This window comes from Cygnus olor, chromosome 7 (genome assembly GCF_009769625.2).
Source record: "Cygnus olor isolate bCygOlo1 chromosome 7, bCygOlo1.pri.v2, whole genome shotgun sequence".
NCBI classification, from domain to species: Eukaryota; Metazoa; Chordata; class Aves; order Anseriformes; family Anatidae; genus Cygnus; species Cygnus olor.
The window spans coordinates 6,322,387-6,342,703 of record NC_049175.1 but is presented as its reverse complement, the minus strand read 5'-3'; the positions used below and the strand labels follow the sequence as shown (position 1 = coordinate 6,342,703).

General features: G+C 38.0%; 1 protein-coding gene across 4 annotated transcripts in view; it reads right to left on the bottom strand.

Annotated features, from left to right (window-relative positions):
- Positions 1-20,317, bottom strand: part of NRG3 (neuregulin 3) — a 400,082-nt gene that overhangs the window by 63,194 nt on the left and 316,571 nt on the right. For all 4 annotated transcript variants that reach the window (XM_040563990.1, XM_040563987.1, XM_040563989.1 and 1 more), the window contains one exon: positions 6,696-6,722. In XM_040563990.1, coding sequence (XP_040419924.1) covers positions 6,696-6,699 — 4 coding nt within the window. In that variant the 5' untranslated portion in view covers positions 6,700-6,722. The remainder of the gene's footprint in view (positions 1-6,695; positions 6,723-20,317) is intronic.

Genomic DNA, 20,317 nt, shown 5'->3' with positions numbered 1-20,317 from the left:
GTTCACAAAATGACTATTTTGATAGGGGAAATGGTCATGAAGTGTTACAGGCTACTACAGCACACATAAATTAACCATATGGTAAATCTCAGTTAATCTCGCTTTCTAAAAATAATGCAAGTTAATCCAATCCAACCCACTGCCAATACAGAAAACGTAGACAAATTGGAAAAATGACATACAGAGAAAAGTACAGAAGGTAGTGGTGAACCAAGGTGATAGCAGAGCTTTCTCCAGCCCCTGAGGAACCTCTGCTTTATCCATTACTCTTGTAGCACAAGGACATCAGCTGTTTCTATAAAACTCTCTCTTCTGGTGCATGTGTCTCTTTTCTCTAGAGTTGAATAAATGACTGCTCTTATCCGCTAAAAGAATCCCGTGAAAAGTTCTGCAGATCCAAAGTAATTTAGTGCCTCAGAATACTAATGTTTTTTTGCAGCATTCTTAAAAGTGAGGTATTTCACAGGTAAAGGTATTTCACAAAGCAAAAGAAAGACAAAGGTCCCAGGGACAAAGTCCTTGCTAAATTTGGAAAAAGGTAATGAAAAATTTGGGCAGGATTAAAAACAAAGGGATTAACGGAGCAATGACAACAACTGACATTATCTGGACATCCTCTCTTAGTTCTTCAGGAATTTATTAAAGGTGTATGGGGATATGATGAAATATTTTAAGTGCTTATGATTAAGAACAATATCATTACTAAATAGACGTGTTGATTGTGACCAGAATATCTAATAATAGATTTTATGTAAACAGAAGCATGAAACAGCCAGTGCCACATATTACCATAAAAAGATCTACCTACTTAATACTTAAAAAAGAAAAAAAAAGGAATACAGGGAAAGCTGAACTTTATTTGCTTAAACACATCCTTTAGAGCAAATATACTCTTTGCTCATGCAAACAAGCATTCATCCTCTTTTCCACTGAAGATGGAAGTGTAAGAGGATTTTTTAACAGATGAGAGTTGCTAAATGACAACTATGGCTAGAACCATCCACTGGTATTTATTTTCATTGTCTGTTTGCTGCTACAAGACATTGGGTTTCAAAGGACGGTTCACCAGCTGCACATTTTGTGAACTGTGCAGAAACCAATGAACTTTACCTTTATGTTTTTTCTCAAACAGAATAAATACTAATTTTTTACAGTCTTGCTCATACTGACTATCAGCAAAAGCAACTTTTGTCGTTGGGAAAAATCAAAATGCATCTGTCAGTGTACATGACAAAAGCTCACGGAGTTGATTTATTATGTGTTCCCAGAGTCTTAGGTTTACAACCATCTTATCACAATGAGGAAACAGTGAGAATTAGCACAGTGAAAACAAAGAAGGCACCTTCTTCTCCAATATTAACAACTGCTCAGAATACAAAAAGCAAACACCTTTCACTCCATCATCACAAGGTGATATACTAAGAATAATTTTCATAGCATTCCATTCCTGAGTTCTTTATAGCTCTGCTCAAATAAATGTTATATAATGATTCCCCACCTGTAAGGGTACCACACCATTGTTACTCCATTGACTTTGGTGAAGTTTCTTCTGATTTTTCCAAAAAAGAAAATCAGTTTTAAGGAAGAATATTTATTTCCTGAGTAAGGCCTAAATACCAGAGAGTTAAACTTGACAACTAATTTTAGCAACTGCTATATTAATTTTGCAATCCATGCATAGGAGATTCAGGTTAACACTTCATAATTATTTATACCACTGACATTAGTTTAACTGTTAAGCAGCCTAAGGAAAAGGACTATTTGATATGGCAACGTATTTCCATTAAAACTGTAGTTGCCTGCCTGTTGCACTTGCCTGTGACATTTTATTTTCATCTGTATCCATCACACATTACTGTTACAGAACAAAAGATAAAGATTCTGGATCATCAGATTAGGTGTTGCGGATGAATTGCTGTAACAGTCGTGTTTGTTCATGTATCATTTAGCAGGTTATTCCAAAACTCGCTCACCTTCACACTTCATCCCTTAGAATGTCCTAACTCTGCTCATTCTTGCTGTAAGAAATGAGTAAAACCAACAACTCCTTGTCTTGGGTACCGACTGACTCTTTACCCAGAACGCTTGTTTGTAAAGATCACCCTCAGGCTTCTGCATCTCTTTTGTGCATTAGTTAAAGCAAAGATTTTACTCTGCAGCTGGGACATGCACACATGAGGTCAGTCTCCACAACCCAGCTACCAACCGCTACCCATCTCACCAAAGTAACCGGATCAGCTGTATTGGCTATCAGAGATTTTTGGCTTCATCACCAACATTTCCAACTAACCAAACGAACGTTCAGTTCTGAAAGTCAAGAAGACTGATTGCAATCTGTACATACTCTACCCCACACTATCTAGAGCTAACAATACATCACTTAGTTCTCTCATTCAATACTTCTTTCAAACTCCCTCATTTATTACAAACCCTCTGCCTAAAACGAGCACTAGCAACAGCCAGCCTGCTTTCAATTGACACAAAACTGTTAATACACATAGATTTCCAGCCTGTTTATAGGAACATCATGATAATATTTACTTACCTAAGTGTTAGAAATTTAAATGACATTGCAAGCATCATCGCTGGTGAGACATTTTGGGAAACCCACAGAAACGTGCACCAATCCAGACCAGGTGCCCTGCATGCTGAGGCAAGGCAGGTCCCCAGTGCACTGTAGCATGCTCCTAGGAGGAACCAGGGAGCAGCAGCGAGGAGGAGGTGAACTTTGCACCCTCTCGCAAGGAAGAAAACTGTGTGTTATGCACTACCAAAAGAGATTCAGTCCCCAGGGAACTGAGAAATCTAAATGTAGAAAGCTTGACAAAAAAGACAGTAAATGAGAAACTAAGGCACAGAGAGCTTAAAATATATTGCCCAAAGCCTTTCCAGAAGATTGCATCTGAGGTGGGAGCTGAATCTAGTTCTCACAAGTGAGTACCAAACAAGACCTATTTATTTATTTATTTATTTATTTATTTATTTATTATTTCCTTTGAGGTACTAGGCAATGTAGAGCATTTCCATATCAGAAATTTCATGAAGCTCAGCCACCCTGATTACAATACTTAAATGTATGTTTTTGAGAGGACAGTGTCCCTTGAACACATACTTTCATTTTTTCAACAGAAGCTGCATGAGCGTATGTCAGAAGCATACATCAGAAGCATACATTTGTTGTTATATTTGCAACATTTTAAAACTGATATTCCACATTAATATGAGTGTATTTATCTCTGCTATTCATATGAAGAAACAGACACTCCAAACCAAGGCCAGCAATGATATTAAAGTACCATGTATTCACGTTTGGGCAGAACATAAACCAAATAATATCCAAAAGGGGGCATAGGGTCGAGGACATGGTCAAGGATAACAAAACAGACAGTGTGGCAGATAAACTGAATGTATAACTCATGTTCAAAAAATGCTGCACGTGAGAGAGAACTAAGGATCAGTCAAAGGTTCTGGCTGGAGGTGGGTTTTGGCAGGTAATGGGACAGCAAAGTACATAGCCTGCCAGTGAGAACCTCTGCAACTGGCAGCTGCTGGAGCTTGTGGTGGAAGTACTAGTCATTTCAAAAGGACACATGAATTCATGGATGGCAGACCCCTATAAGGAGAGTAAAAGAACTAGGCAGGTGGCTATACTCCAACAACTCTGGATTCTTGAGTGTCTGGCAAAAAATGGCTCATCTCCTTTCCCTAGAGAATGGATGCTAAATGGATGGACCATTCATCTGCTCCACTGGGGCATCTCCAGGGATGGATGTTATCTAAATGAGCTTTTAGCTTTACTGACTGTGGAGAGTCCAGCCTTCCCCAGGAATCCAGGCTTATGTGGCTTTTCTCTTAGAACAAGTTTGTGAAAAAGTGGTGAAAATAATTTTGAAAAGCAGGGCGGGGATCCAAATTTTAACTTTTCATATAGTGTTCATAATTATTGTTTCACTTCACCTAATTACAAAATGTTTCTAAGAGAGTGCAGTGGTATCTTCCATTCCCTCATTATCAGTCAGCCAAAACAAAGTGAAATTCAATTCTATTTTGAAAGTGAAAATACTCTGCAAATGCAATGATTACACTATTTCCTCAAAGAACAGGGAAACTTCAAAAGCAAAATTCCCAGAAGACAATGACAGAAATGGAATCCCTAAAGCAACTGAACCCATAAACACAAACAAAACACTAGAAAGCATGTCCTGGATCACATGCAATCAAGGCTAAGCTTTGCATCACCCATACATTGCTGTTTTTCATAATTGAAAAATCTTTGTCCCAGTAATTGTGATTATTTTTTACAGTACAGAAGTAAATTGATGGGAAAGGCTTTGCATTGGTGGCCATAACACGATGAGTATATCGTCACCTCATGTCTCTGTATACAGAGTGGGGTTTGTATATTTTGCTTTGTGTACAGTAATGATTCCATATTTGCTTACACTTCCTAAGTAGTTCTTTAAAAAAAAAAAAAAAAAAAAAAGGAGACAGCCTTAAGAAGCACAAGCATTTCACTTTCATGTGCAGTTCTGGATCTTGCTTTTTTCTAGCCCACCATAAAACACCTCAGGCCTCATCTTAGACTTCTGTCATAATACTTCCAAGCTAGAGACACAAAATTTCATTAATTTCTATACAATCAGGATCTGTTCCAATATTAAATAAGACAATCAGAAAGCTACTTACATGAGAAGACTACTCTGAGCCAAGACTACAGGGATTGGCTTTATTTCAAGTCTTAAAAGAGATGTCTTAAAAACAAACAAAACAAAACAATACAAAAACAAAGAAAAGAAACTAAAATGTTCAAAATAAAGATAAAATGCTTCAGCTTTGCCTCCTACAGAATGCTTTCCTGCTTCCTGTGGAAAAGCTTACTCTTTGAATCCTGTATACGTTCCTTATCCTCTTTCTTTTATGTATATGCTTATCTTTCAATTCATATGCCTCAAGATTTCTGCTTACAATTTCAGTTAAGTAGTAAAATTATAATATATGCAGAATCTTCCACGTAAAAAATTTTGCTTGTCAACAAAGTCTATGAAAACACTTGCATTAATTCCACCAGTACTTTTAAAGTTTCCTATAAAGTGAAGTGAAACACCAAACTTACAGAGCTCACAGAATCACAGCATAATGCAGGCTGAAAGGGATCATTGGAGGGCATCCTGCCCAAACAGCTGCTTAAAGCAGAGCCCACCTTGTGGTGCCGTCAGGGTGGCTCAGGGGCCTCTCCAGCTGAGCCTTAAAAATCTCCAGCAATGGAAGCTCCACAGTCTCTCTGGGGAAACTGTTCCAATGTTTGACCACTCTCATTTTGAAGACATTCTTTCATAATAAGTAATTAGAACTTTTTTTCTTGATGCTGTTTGTGCCCACCACCTCCCTCACTTCCACAGAGAGTCCAATTCTGTCTTCTCTGTAAGTAGCCATCACATAGTTTTAGATGGCAGGGAGATTCCACCTTGTCCTTCTCTACGAAACCAGTGCACTTTGCATCTCCGTTGCATGTCTTGAGCTCCCTGGCCATCTTGGTCGGCATCCACTGGACTCAATTCAGACTGTAAATCTCTGTCCTTATCTAGGGGGTCTGAACCTGGAGACAGGTCTCTAGGTATGCCGCAAAAGTCCAAAAGCATTAGGAAAAAATCCCTCTGCCTGCTGGCTATCTGCTTGCTAAGTCAGCTACACAGTTAATACTCATCACCATGTTGTTATAATGACAACTTATACTTGACTTGTCAAAAGAAACCCCATATCACTTAAAGTCATTAGGCTCTCATATTTTTACTTTTAAAATCTGAAAAAAAAGGGCAAAACTCAACACACAGAAAAGACGCATTAAAGGTATTTTTTTTTATGACATTCATACAAGTTCACAAGCTTTTTATTACAGTGTCTTCAGTCATATGCAATGGTTTATGCAAGCTGTTTTTTTACACAAATGATGCACCATTTCACTAACTCTACTAAGGACAAACTTGAGCTTCCTAGAGAGAATAACCCACCCGTGCTCTCTGCAGATCCCCAGCTAAGAGGTGAAGCAATGACCTGTTAAGTCTATCAGTCCCTTGGCCTACGAATACATTACAAGGCAGCAATGGATTCAATAGAACATCACCTTTTCTTTTCCAAAAATATAAAAAGGAATTCTTCTGATCAGTTATTCACTCCGACTTAAGCTTTTTCCTAAGCTGAAGTTAAATTATTTGTCCTTTTTCTTAAAAGAATCCCTGCAACTTGTTAAATGCTAATTAAATGGTTCACATTAAACCTAGTTACACATTAACACTGCAGTCAATACCCAATTCTGAAAACAAACAAAAACGTTCCCTATTTTAAAATTTACTTTCCTTTACATAAGTTAGGCTCTAACTTCCTTCTAAAATCTCACATAAAATGTCATGATACATCCATATAATTTCTACAATATGTTTCATTAAACAACAATAAAATACAAAAAAAAACATCACCATGAAGTTTATAGCTCACTATAAACAAGAGTGGACAAGAGAAAAAATAGATCTTGATATAATTTCATATTTAATCATTAAATATAACAGGAGCTGTTCTCAAAGCCCAATCCAAAATCCACTGATGAAGTTCATGGGAGTCTTCCCATTAACTTCTACGTCCTTTGGGATGAGGCACGAAGATACACGTTAGACAGTGAAAAAAGAGAAGGGAAAACTTACCCATGAATTCGATTCCTAAATGGTCTGCTGTACGCAAGAAAGCATGTAAAAGAAAAAAGAAGAGATGGAAATGTAAGAAATAGGCTAAAAAGTAAATACAATCTTTATCATCATTTGTAGCATTCAGTATTTTATGATAGATGCTGCAGAACTCAGTACAGGGTCAGGGACACACTGTATAAGGACTGGTTTGAAAGAAAACTGGAGCTCTGTCCTCACAGGGGCAACTGTAAGCCAGAACTTTAAAGTGTTGCCACATAAAGTAAGTGTATTTGGGGTAGGACGTGAACACCTGCACTCATTATACTTACATTGACTGAACTGCCTCAAGCCAGTTACCTATAGGAATTCATCCTCTCTTCCTCCTTAAAATCCTCTCTCAGTATCATTAATTAAAGTTTTTGCTTTCAGTTCTCTTTCAGGGATCAAAACCTAGACTGAGAAATGAAAGGTTTTTACTGAGTTTCGCAGCTCATTACAGTGGCCATGCTCCCACACAATGTGATTGCACAACTGTGGTCTGTTCCATAACAGAAAGCCTGACTTCAGGAAATAGCAGGCATGTTGCATATTTAGCCATCTGACTGATATGGAGCAATAATTTCAAGGAAATCAGAACAATCAAAAACTTCTTTTTTTTTTTTTTTTTCAGTCATATGGACTGAATCTACCATAATGAGCTCAAACCACTTCAAGGCCCCTTTTTTCACATGACTAGTGGTGGTAGTGAATCATGGTGTGATGCTGTTACAGAAAGAAGTTTTAGTGCAAAGTAGATATCAATTTATATAAAGCCTTTACCATTTTTAACTTGATAGGAAGTATGTTTAAGTTGACATGCAATTAAAGAATAATAAACTCTCCATCCTTCAGGGACAGGGCAAAGGAAAAAATTATAGCTGACTGAAACTGGGTGTGTAAGGAGTGTAAGGAGTAGCTTCAAATACAAATTGAAATTGTGGAAGACCAAACTTTCTGAAAGGGTGCAAACCACAATTTTTGTCTATGCTAGAACTGACATATTTTACTTTTGCATTACATGTATATAATGTTAATGTTAAATTACAGCCATACATATATGAATTTTAAGCATATCACTTCACACAAAATTAAAGCCATACATTGCAAATCTGATCTATATTCATGCATTCACATCCAAACATCCCTGGCACAATTGGCACTGGGATTTAATTCTTAGAAAAGCATAAGATCAGAAATATCAAAGGTGCATTTAACGTAATATATTCACAGAGGTTGTATCTTGCTTTTTTTCCTCAATTTTTTTGTACCTACAAAATCCACAAATATTATCTGCCTGCAATTCACACCTTGCAACTTTCTGTAAACTAGATGAAGATGTAGCCACCAACTGCTTGCTTTAAAAAACGATAATGGAGGTCAAAACACTGTAATCAGGTCTCCAAGGAGCTAAGGATATTCACACATGAAGATCAAGCTGTATCATCTTTTTAAGGCTATGTAGAAGAGCTGATAAAATTCTCCTGACCGGGCTATGCATGTTCTCTAAATAGCAGAGCTTCCCATGCATGGCCTGCACTCTCCTTCGTTCAGTTCATCAACACGGTTAAAAACTACTTGCTCAAAAAGCACATATAAAATACACCCTTCCTTTAAAAACTGGAGGGTTCCTTAACAACATCTGGAAGGTTCAATTGAAGAGGACGGAAATTTGTCAGGTTATTTATTTTAAATCTCTCACGTGCCTGGAAAGCAACTTCAGCAACCAGCATAGTATATATCGCTGATAAAGCTGATTTACAAAGATTATGATGAAAGGATGTCTAATGGGATAAACCCTTACAGTAAAATATCTAAGCTGCCAATTTGTATCACCAAGAACTGTTCTACAAGCTCTGCAAGCAGACACCTGGAAACAGAAAACACCCCATTAATAATCCCCGTGGATTTGGTGCATTGCGCCATTCAAAGCACACAGGTGCTTGCACAGCCCTCTTCCCCTGCATGACAGAAACGGAGCCCAGGCTTGGAAGCCAACCTCTGCAGTCACCTGCAGGTTTGGGGAAGAGTCACCATGCCCAGAGTCATGACCAGGAGATCACCCAGGAAGCATGTCTGGGGATCACGGGCGTCCCACTGACTGTGAATTGCAAAATGCCATGGGTGACAGTGAGACCCTGTTTCAAACACACCTTCCAGACCACTGGATAGTGTGCAAGTGCTGCCCAAATGCATCTGTAAATCCATATTTTTGTTTGGTTTTGTTTTTAAACTGCAAAGAGATTGTAACACAACTCTTCACTTTCTTCCCCTTGTTCCCTGGTTTAAGTATGTCAAGACTTCATTTTAAAACAAGACAGATGCTCTGATCCCACATACAGCAATGGCATGGCAGCACTACTTTGGCTCAAGGACTTCAGAAGGAAAAAAAAATAAAAGAAATAACCTCTTAAGAATCTGAATGTACACACAGCCTTCCATCCCCTTTTCTCTCACTGCAGAAATTCAGCTGTACTCACAAGTTAACAAACACCTAACTTTAAAACTTAATTCCTTAGTATAAACATGGCTCCTACAGCAATGGTGCTTCCCAATGTCCAACACACAGAGTTGAGGATGCAAAGTAACAAAATGCAAAAGAAGAAATATCAGCAGTCATTAAAGTAACTGCCCCCATTGTTTGGCTCTTAGAGTAATGTTTGTATCATTCTTTGATGTTTCCTCCACTAGACAGAGAAAAAAACAAAAATCCAGAAAGAAAAAAAAAAAACAACAAAAACAGAAAAGGAGAGAAAACGACTGCTGCCACCTCTCCCCTTATCAGAATCCTTGTCTGAGTTGGCTCCTTTGAAAGGCCACCTCCAAAAACTATACCCGCTTTCTCAGATGGCAGAATCGGGTGCTAACGCTCTGGGAATAAAGCCTTTATTCCACAGACAGGGCGCCACCTCCAGCAGAGAAGTGACAGGGCTCTGGCAGGGGTAGGAGGGCCCTGAAAGCTCCCCACTAGAAGTGCAGCGTGGTGAGCAACCAGCGCGCCCAGGGCTGCTCCTCCTCCCCTGCACCTAGCAGTGGCCGGGACAGGAGGGGTGGGGAGCAGGTTATGGGCATCATCCGGCTGCCCTTGGCTGCTCTCACTTGCCCTGTTCTGGTGAACATAAATGCTTTCACAAGGGCCATCCTCCTCAGAATTGTGCTTTTCCTCTCTTGATGATGGCAAGACCCTCCAGCAGGTATTTGTGAAAGATGTGCAGACCGTGGGGCAATAGAGGCAGAAACCAAGCTGTAGTGCTGGCCAAAGGCTGAGCCAAGCACAAAACCATGGAAATACTGCCCCCTAACATTCCCCCGTGTAATAAAAGGCTGTTATATTCCTACTCAGTCATAATGCGTATGTGATAAACTGCATCCATAACACTTCCTTGGGGACAGAGTGCGGAGTGTCAAGTAATTTGCCATCAGGCGATGCAGTTTCTTCAAGGACTCAGTTCAACAAAAATGTATATGAGAGCTATTAATGTGCTGAAGCGTGGGCGCTGCTCCGCAAGATAGGGTCATTAACCAAATAATGTGACTGTATTTTATTTTTGTTATTGTGATTTCTTTTCTTTCTGGTATTGTTATGTTCTGAGGAAATAATATATTACTAAGACAGGAAGACTATTCACTTTTATATTTAATTTTATGAATATTTCTGTATTTTGTTGTTGATGTGGGAAAAATACTGTGCCTTATGGTCCTTGTATTATGTGAATTTGTTGCTAATATTGAAGCCATTTTAATTTATACTTTATGAATACATACGCACCTGGGAATACTTGATAACAAGCACAAGAGAAGATAAACTTGCACCTGCTAATGGATAAATTTACTAGTGCTTCACATGCAACATGCAGCCTTGGGTCTGGATTATGGTTTGCTGGGGCCTTTTTCTTACTTGTATTAACATGGAGTTTTTTCCCAGTTCAAGAAAGGTTTCATTATTCCGGGTGCATTCTAACACACACTATGAGTAGAAATATAAATATCACTGATTTGTAGAAGAAAAATATTCAATATTAAAATATTCACCTTATACCATTTTAGACATTTAAATCTGTTCTAAATATAGGTTGACTTTGGCATGAAGGAGACAGCTTTACAATACCTGTGCAAAGTATTTTCCCCTGTAAATGTAATTCATTGGTTCCAATAAACTCATAAGATTTGCTAAATTGTCCTTGGTAGTTTATGTCTTGAATAAAAAATGCAACACAGTAATATGCTGCAAACTACCTTGGGACAGCTCAAGTATTCGGAACAGGTTATTTGGTTGATGGGAATAAGACAAAGTTTAAGACCAACCAAATTTTGTCTGAAATAGGAAAAAAACAAAACCAAATCAACAAACAAACAAACACCTTTCATTCAAAAGGGAGCTAGCTGAGGATACTACCTAAACACAGAAACTGCTACTACTTTATCCATTATGTTTTACGCTGTTTGACAGCACGCAGTTTTCAGCCTGCTTGTGTATTTAATGTAGATAAAAGCATAACTGGTCAGATACACGTATGAAAGCATATTATTTTTGGAATCCAGACTAGTGCCTCACTTTAGCATGTGAGCCCACAGCTTTATAGGACAAGCTCTGTCTCTGCTCAGCAGGGAGGAGACACAACCTCCTCTGGATGTTAGATCAAAAAAAGGAGTGCTCAGACTTAACAAATGGGCCAAATGTTCTCAGAAGCTTTTTTCAGACTCAAAAAGAAAAAGCACCAGCATGTCAAATGTGAGTTATTAGAAAGCACAAGACTGGGTTTTGTTGTTTGTTTTAGAGATTTCGTTCTACAGCTAATTTGCACAGAGGTACCCTCCACAATATTTAGGGGGGAATGATTGGGACGATTCAAGGGAACCAATCAAAGAAATAAAACGAAGATAGTTCAACTACTGTTTTTTCAAAGCATCTTCACTGAAAGACATTATACAAATCTTAATCTGTATGACATGTAAAAATGGACCAAACTAAATCCTGAGACGGACTTGGAGTAAACTAAATCCTGGTCCATCCATTTATCCTCTCCAAAAAAGAGGACTACCAAATTTTTTGTTGATGTGAATTTCTCTGGCAAAAGGTGTGTTATTCAGTACATGCTAGTTGGGGTGACAGTAAATTTACAGAATATATCAGTAATTCTTCCTGCCCATGTTGACAGTGACAAAAATCATACATATACACATCCCTTAAAGGACTGGGTCATTTTTTAGTGAAATTTTGAATCACAGAAATCATAATTTAAAAACAGAAGCCATAAAGCTATATAAAACTTCACAATCTGCCGTATTCTTGCTGTAAACAATGATAAAATATTCATATTCTGAATTGAATATGATAGGGTACAGATAGGGTTAATTTTATCTTAAAGCAAATTAAAATCCTCAGTCCATAAAACTCAACACTGAGACAAGATCTAGAAGTTAATCGTTCTATCCATTTCTTTTTAGTTTAAAAAAAATGCAGGAAAAAAAAAAAAAACACTAGACTTGCTTTGAATATTTGTATGGCTCTATAGAGGTTAGCATAGCCTCCAGATAGAACCCCCCACCCACCATCAATTCTATAACAAAGGCGCACTTGAAAAACACACAGCAAGACCTGTTCTTATATAAATAGTACACGGTACTGAATAATGGACTAAACTGTTGAGTTTCTTTCTGTTTGAATGACAAACACTCCTGGCTGTGTTTTACTCCACCGAAGTGGAAAGATTGTTTCTAACTTCTGAAAATAAATACTAGCAATGCTTGCATATTCACAAGTTCAAGACACATTAGAATTCTGAACTACTTACCTCTCCTGCAGAATGCAGGCTCGCAGCAGATTATCTTGCCTGCTCTGTCATTTTAAAGATCTTAAATTATCATTTCTACAGCTAACAGACTGTTATTTTTCTTTGATGCACAACGTTGGATTTTGATGAACAAATTTACTTTCATCAAATAACGTAGACAATATGCAGATATCCAGTCTTGTAAATCAGTACAGTTTTTAACCCTAGATTAGATATATATATATATATATATATATATATATATATTTACTGTGGCTATAAATTCACTAGAACAAACAATCATGTCTTTAATTTTAAATTTATGGATTGAAATTACTCCATCAAGCTTGGAAAATGCCTGAAGCATATCTTTAAGAATTTTAGCAGGTCCAGGACAAAATATTTAGTGTTAGGTGTCAGCCAGATACTGCAATCCTTCATTTTTCTCTGAATGAGCTATTATATTCACCAAGAGAGAAGAGAGCAAGTAAATGTCACATACTGCTACTACACACGTTTTTATTTACTGGTTTAGTTAATACTCACAAACAAACAAACAAAAAAACAGAACACATATAAGGACTCTAACAGTCCAGACAGTGTGTCCACACGTTTCGTCTCTTGTCAACCAACTAAGATATTTTCTAATTTGCTAACAATTTAATGCTGTTTCAGTTAAAATTAGTTACTGCATCAAATGAAAATGAAGTTGTCTGTATGGTGACTCATGGTGAAGAGGTTATTTACAAAGCTTCCTCTAAATATATGTTGAAAATGATAAGTAAATGTCACCACTCAGTGATCAATCCCCCCACAATCTAATGAGACTGCAGTAAACATCGAACAATATATTGTGGTTACTTGGTTACTGATAGGAATAGCAACCGCTATAAGCAATGATTCTGCTAGATGTTCCTACAGTAAATAGATAGAAATATTTCCCTGATACTCTGAGAGTTTAAATAGATTAGCAAAAATCTATACTAGCATTAAAATTGTAAAAACAAACAAACAAACAACAAATTCTCTTTTCTCTTTTCTGTTCCAGTTCATTACTGGAGCCTATGATCTCTGGTTCCTTTTTTTTTTTTTTTTTTCCTCATTTGGCTCCAGATATCACACTTCTTTTACACTACCATCTACAAGTACAGCCTCACATATGAGGATCTCTCTTCTGTGCTAAGAAGTACACAAAGAGAAAACACCAAAGCAGCTATTTGACCTACTTCTGCAATCTGAAGTATTTTCTTGGGCTTCTGCAGCAACTTGCTCTGACAATGACTACACTCACCCCACAGTCACAATTGCCTAGTAGGTGATTATGACACTGTAACAACCGAGGAACCATCAGGAGAATTATGCTACAGAGCAATATGGTCTCCTATCCTTCTCCGTGTCATTAACGTAACGGTTCCTGCAGAGCTGAGACTTGCACTGCATAAAATCCTTGTCCATACCTTGTCACTGCTCAAGGTTTGCACAGTGGCATCTGCAGGTGGGCTTGCCTTTATATGCAGGAATGTTGGTGAATGGTATTGTTGTATTAATTTAAAATGAGCTTTTCCAACATGCTTGAAGTAATTAGACACTTCCACTGCATTTCCATAGCAATTGGCATGGTTAGTCATGCAGAGTCCTTTGAAAATGCCAACCTCTACATTGCAAAAACTGCTCCCTTCCATCTATGTCATGACAAGCTCTCATAAAGCTCCTTAGGAGAGGGGAATCATATTTTTGTCAACACAACAGAAAAAGTGCTACAAACCATATTCCAAAAGCAAATATAACACTTTCAAAACATATGGTCTGGAAAGTTTTTTGAACCACGTATGAACTAGGTTATTTGTCTTGTCACAGACTTAAAAGATTTCATTTGACTGCAGTGTGTGGAGCGGGGCGGGGGGAGGGGGGATCCTCTTCTGGTTAAACAAATTACATAAAATATCTATTAGGGTGGAATAAGTCTACGAGGTTCTTAGAAATTACTATAGGGATTTTTGCACTATTATTTCCAAATAGGTATTTGACAATATGGGTCTGTAAAATATAACCAGCCTCACAGAAACATTAAAGGAATTGCTAATAGCTCCCTCTTCTTATGAACATATGACATTTAATAAACATTTCTCATGCTAAATGTTACTTTATTCCTTCCACAGATCATTAAGCTGTCCTTCACATGCCTGCTACAGAAAAATGTTCAGATGCAATCCTGTTTACTGCTCTCTAAAGGCAGGGAAAATTTTGTAAGTTTTTGTCAATTTCTTAAAACCTAATTACTTTCTTCAACTTCAGGACAAGAAACGTACATCAATTTGTGGAAAAATATAGCTTTATTCCCTAATGCATTAAGTAATTTGGTTCTACTGCAGTCAAAAAAAGCCACTGAACAACTAACATCAGCAGAGTACGTGTATTTACACCAAGACTTTTACAATATTGACTGAATTATACATCTCTATTCTAACGACAAGAAAGTTTCCATATTTATTTATATCTATATTTAGCTGCCTACATATCTGGTCTGATTTTTGCATTGAAGGATGCAGGAAACTCAATTAAAGGTAAGGGATTCTTAGACTTTTTTAGAAAGATGTTGTTTTTTATTTACCTTGATCCAGGAAGCTACATTTCTTTAGGCATTCAATATTGACAATGGTAACCATATTTGCTGTACAAAGACGACACTTTCTCATATTGTTTTATTTTAAATAATGCAGAATGTACCACAAGAATTATTTAAACTTACTCTGATTACTCCGTGCATGAGTCTCACACATTATGTAAGTAGTTGCCTTACACAGCAGCAGTACTAAGCCTAATTCCAGTATTTCTGTCTTTCAGGCTTGGATGATGATAAAGGCATATTGGCTTTAATCAAAATTCTCCCAATGTTTCTGGCATTTCCTGTACTGTGGGCTTGCTGTTTTCCTGTGTCTCCTATGTGTCTCTCAACCCATTCTTCCTTTATTTACACCAAGATCTTCCTTGTTCCTCCAAATCTCACTGAGAGGCTCCTTTCTCTGGGGAACCAGGCATGGAAGTCCCCTCACACCATGGATATGGCTCCAGGGGAACAATCCATGTTCGTAACAGGTTGCATTTAAAAGAGGTTGTATTCACCTATGTAAGCCTCCTTCATTTAGTGAAGAAGCACCTTTTTCTTTTTTTAAGAAAAATCACTGGGCTATAAACTTGAAAGCTTTAAAGACCTTATAGCAGTGAACTTTATCATAAAAGTTACCATTTGACCAATGTCTCTTATGATTCAATGGAGGAAATACCAAATGTCACTTCACAAAAATACTGCTGTTACTGCATAACTCCCCCATGCCTGTACAAAAGTAGTATGTACAGCAAGGCAACGACTCCAAATCTAGATACGTTTCTTCTATTTTTTCAGTGTTAACTCCCCCTCTATTCATTTCACAACACAAGTAATAGTTTCTTAAAAAAAAAAAAAAAAAAACAACAACAACAAACAAATAACAAAACCAAACCACTGCTGCATGGTCGGCTGGCTGTCACGGTGTGCAAAACACACACATACATAACATTGCTTTTTCTGCATTTATGCTGTATGTGGTGTTAAATATTAAAAGGCTCAAAGTCCACAGATAAGTAAGTGGTTTGACAGAGACTTAAGGGGTCTATTTTTTGGTTTGTTTTAATTATCTGGTAATTTCTATTGAAAAACTTGGTGATTCCACCAAATGATTTGTGCAGCTACATTTTATCTGAAACTGGTGAGCAGACACAGACACTTAAGGGGATTATTGTACAAAATGGTGTTTTCAGATTCAGGGATAGGCTCCCTGAATGACAGGCACAGCTCTGTACTACAGTCTGAGTGCTCTCTGAAATCACCTAAGAGGTGCCTTCCCCACGCCCCATCCTCTGAGGCTGGTGCCCTGTACCAACAGCCCTCATGGAAGCAGGCTGGTAGTTACCAGCCTATTTGTGGTATTAAACCACCAACAGCAGCTGGGAACAGAAGAGCTGTATTTTCCTCTAAGTTTAAACCCTTTCTTGACACCTGCAAATAATTTGTTTGAGCTAATCAATACTAAGCCAGCCATGCTGGAGAAGCACACTGCAGTTGGACAGCAGGTCTGCAGCGAATGGAGAGCTGCGTCTGAATCTCAGGAGTTTTAAAGTGAGATGAGTTGTTTGTAGACATGTAAAATTACAGAGTTATGTTATCAATGCACCAAGGAAATGTGTCTCTTACCTGGAGCTGTAACCGTTCAAATAATACCAGGTCACTTTGTTGGTGGGTGTTGGCATACGCACCCTCACACCATCCTGACCAACATGTGCTTGAGAACCCACAAGACCTTTAACAGCACACAGTAAAACAACTCATCCACTTACCTTGCAGTTAGGAGTAGTGCACGCAAATGGAACCAAGGCTCTTTTTCCATGCCTAAGCTGCCTACTTTATGGAAAGTTTATGGAAACAGATTCTATTTAGAAGTCTATTCTGTTCATTAACTAATAATGAAAACAAACACATAGCAGCAAAATGGATGGCAGAAAGCGACCATCAGATCTTCTTCATAGCCTGAGCATCTTGTGGAAGTCAGTTTAATTAAAACATGAAAGGTTAATTTTGGATACATGATGTGAATTTATGGCGTCTAATATGTAGATAGCAATCTGAAAAACATTGTCATTGTTCCTGTGATTGAATACCGTAGGTCTTCAAGTTCTCTACTGCTATAAATTGTGTACTGGAATGTGATAAGGAAGTCCACCATATGGAGGCAGTTTCAAGTAACATTTCAGAGTTTTGTATTTTGTTTCACTACTACTATACAGAGCATTAAAATATTTTTAAAAGTATTGCCAAGTGAGGGATTTGAGTTCTTTTTGACTGTACTATGTATAACAAATGCTGTCTAAAAACGTTAATGTTTGGGATGGATAATATTCCTCATACTAGGGGTTGGAAGCAGAACTGGAGCTATGATAAAAAGGATTCTTAGCTGAGATCAACAGAAATAACAAGAAAAAACAATAGCATATTGGAACAAAAGCATATGATGTGCACACAACCTGGAATTACCTACAGCAAGAACAGCAAAATTACAGCTGCTGTTTGCCCTCACCTGAGTACGGTGATACACTGCAATTAATTGTTATGAATGTTATGTGAGGATAGTGCCAAAGGACCACACATACTGAAATATTTTACTAATTGAAAGCAATCACTCTGCCAGAGCCATTCAGACAAATGAATTGGTTAGGCACAGATTGGATATAAGTGGAAGCACGCAGAAGCGTACCCAGTTGCTGACAACTGCAGCACTGGCAGCTTGCATCTTGCCCTCAAAGCAACACACAAATTACTGCAGCACCCCACGCAGAGCAGCATATCAGAAAAATATAGAAAGGAAGAGAATTTGTTCTGTGACCTTCATAAACATAAATTGTGACTTAAAAGCCAGGCAAAGATGTCTGGATGAATGTGGAGCCCATTTGTTAAGAGGCTTCACAGAAAAAGGCATCAGAAAGCCAGCAGGTATAATGGGAAAAGCCACTATGCCCTGCCCTTGGTGAGATGCCTCAGCAAAGCTCGTACTTGGGATGATCAAAAGTGTACTTATTTTCTTTTTTTTTTTTGTTTCTTCGCCATAATACAAACATCCAGGGTCCTCAAAGAGCCTAATAGTTTCCAACACACCTCACAGTACATTCCACCATCAAAGGTCTTTTGAATTACTGTTTCATGTCAGGGTTAAGATACAACTTTATTGTACATTCAGTTAGATGATAACAGTATCACGGAATTCAGTGTTTCCATTACAAGACCTTTCTATTAGGGCATAGATCATTTTGACAAACAAACAAGGGATGAAAGGAAGATGTGGATTCTTTTCTAGTACAAACTGGGAATGTCAGTCAATAAATGAGCTCTGTAGGATGGTCTGGAAAATCAAAAGAAAATTAAGTTTAAAAAAATTATCACCTGCTTATTTTGTTTTGTCAAACTGTTCAAATCAGTAAGGCTTTGCTCAGAGAAAAGCTGTAAGATCACGTCAAAACTTTCTGATTCTCTGTGGGATATTTAATTTCATGAATTATCAATGTGCAGAGGGGACTTTGCCTTTCCCTTTCTCCTCTCCAGCTCTGCACCTTCCTTCAAAAACCTGAGCAACTCACAAGCCCTGCAATGCTGCTCAGCTAGCCAGCTGGTAACCCACTGCTGAGCAGCTATGGCTCGGCACACGCCCACCTAGCACCACCAGAATTTGACAGGAGGGTGGACAATGGCTGATGCTTAGAGAGGACAGACAAATATCCAGGCAGGATTAAAAAGGATTGACTCTTCGTGTACTTTCTAAAGCATTTCTCTCTCTAAGTATCACCTTACCTTTACGCATTCAAGTAGTTAGCACAAGGAATACCTGCCTGTACTTTTGCAGAACTGAAGAACGGCCAAGCGTGAATATCAAGGTCTAGGAATAGGTTGTGGTGTTGCAGCTGGATCTGCCATTGCATTGCTGTCATTGCTTGTGCTGGTTAGATCAGGATAGCTTGCAGACACCTAGATTTTCTGTGTGATAGCCACTTTGCTGAGACAAGTACCCCTTCCTTTGACAACCAGTTGCATTAACAGAAAGCTAGCAGGGCACTAAAAGCTGCAGTCTCTGTCCTCACACATGGAACACTTCTGCTGAGGTCTAGCAACCACTGCAGTAAAAAGGCAGTGAATCTGAGTCACTTCTGGATGCAGTTAGTTTTTAAACTACATATCTGACGACATTTAAATAAACAAGTCACTTGTGCCATCGTGCTATTACGGTGACCAGCTGAGATCTTAAGCAACTCTTTGGTTCCAAGTGGCAGAACCTGATTTTTCTAATATGTAGGAATTTTCTTTTGATTTTCAGTCTAAATTTATTCCATACCAATTTAAACCCATTCATTCTTGTGCCAACATATCTTTCAGTTTCAATCATTCTTATCTTTCCCTTATGTTTATCCACTTGATTTATTTATAGACCCAATGATCTCTCTGACATATTTCCCAGGCCCGTCATTCTATACAGCTGTAATTTCCAGACAGACACTGGAACATCTATCAATTAACGCACTGCATCAGCCATATATTCACTCAAACAATAGTGTTCAAATATTTCTTTTGAAAAAATGAACAATGACTGCCACTACTGTCACTTCCCACACGAAAGCCCCACATTCCTGTAAGACACTGCATGTAAAAAGAACAAAAACCATACTGTGTGCCTACTGGTGCTGCAAGAATCACCAGAAACAAAACAAAAACAAAACAATAATCCAGAATCCAGAAGAATAAAAGATGTAAGAAGCTCTGACTAGAACCTTTGAGTCAGACTCTTCCAGGGAGAGGAGAGCTGACACTGAATGTCCAATCTTAACCCCAAAATGCAAGTTAAGGACTGCGCTGGCTGAAACGGTGCTCACTCCATTACTGGTCCAGCAGTGAGAAAACTGTCATAATGAATCAGAAGATTTTCCTTAAATCCCAGCTGCCTAGGAAGACTGTGGTCCCACTAGTAGGATTTTATCTAGAATTATTAAATGGGAATAACATTTTTACTAGAGGAAACATGTTCCAGACTTGCAGATGAAATAAATCAAAACAATTCAAGAAGATCTAACTCTTTTATCATAACTAAATTTTGCACTGAGGAACAATTTTCAGAATAAATATCTTTTGGTTTTAGAATGGAATATAAAATTCAAGACAGAGGTCTTAAGATTCCATCTCTAAAAGCAACTTTTACCAAATCGTGTTGTGATAATTACAGGTTATGTGCACGTTATGGGCACATACAGTCACAC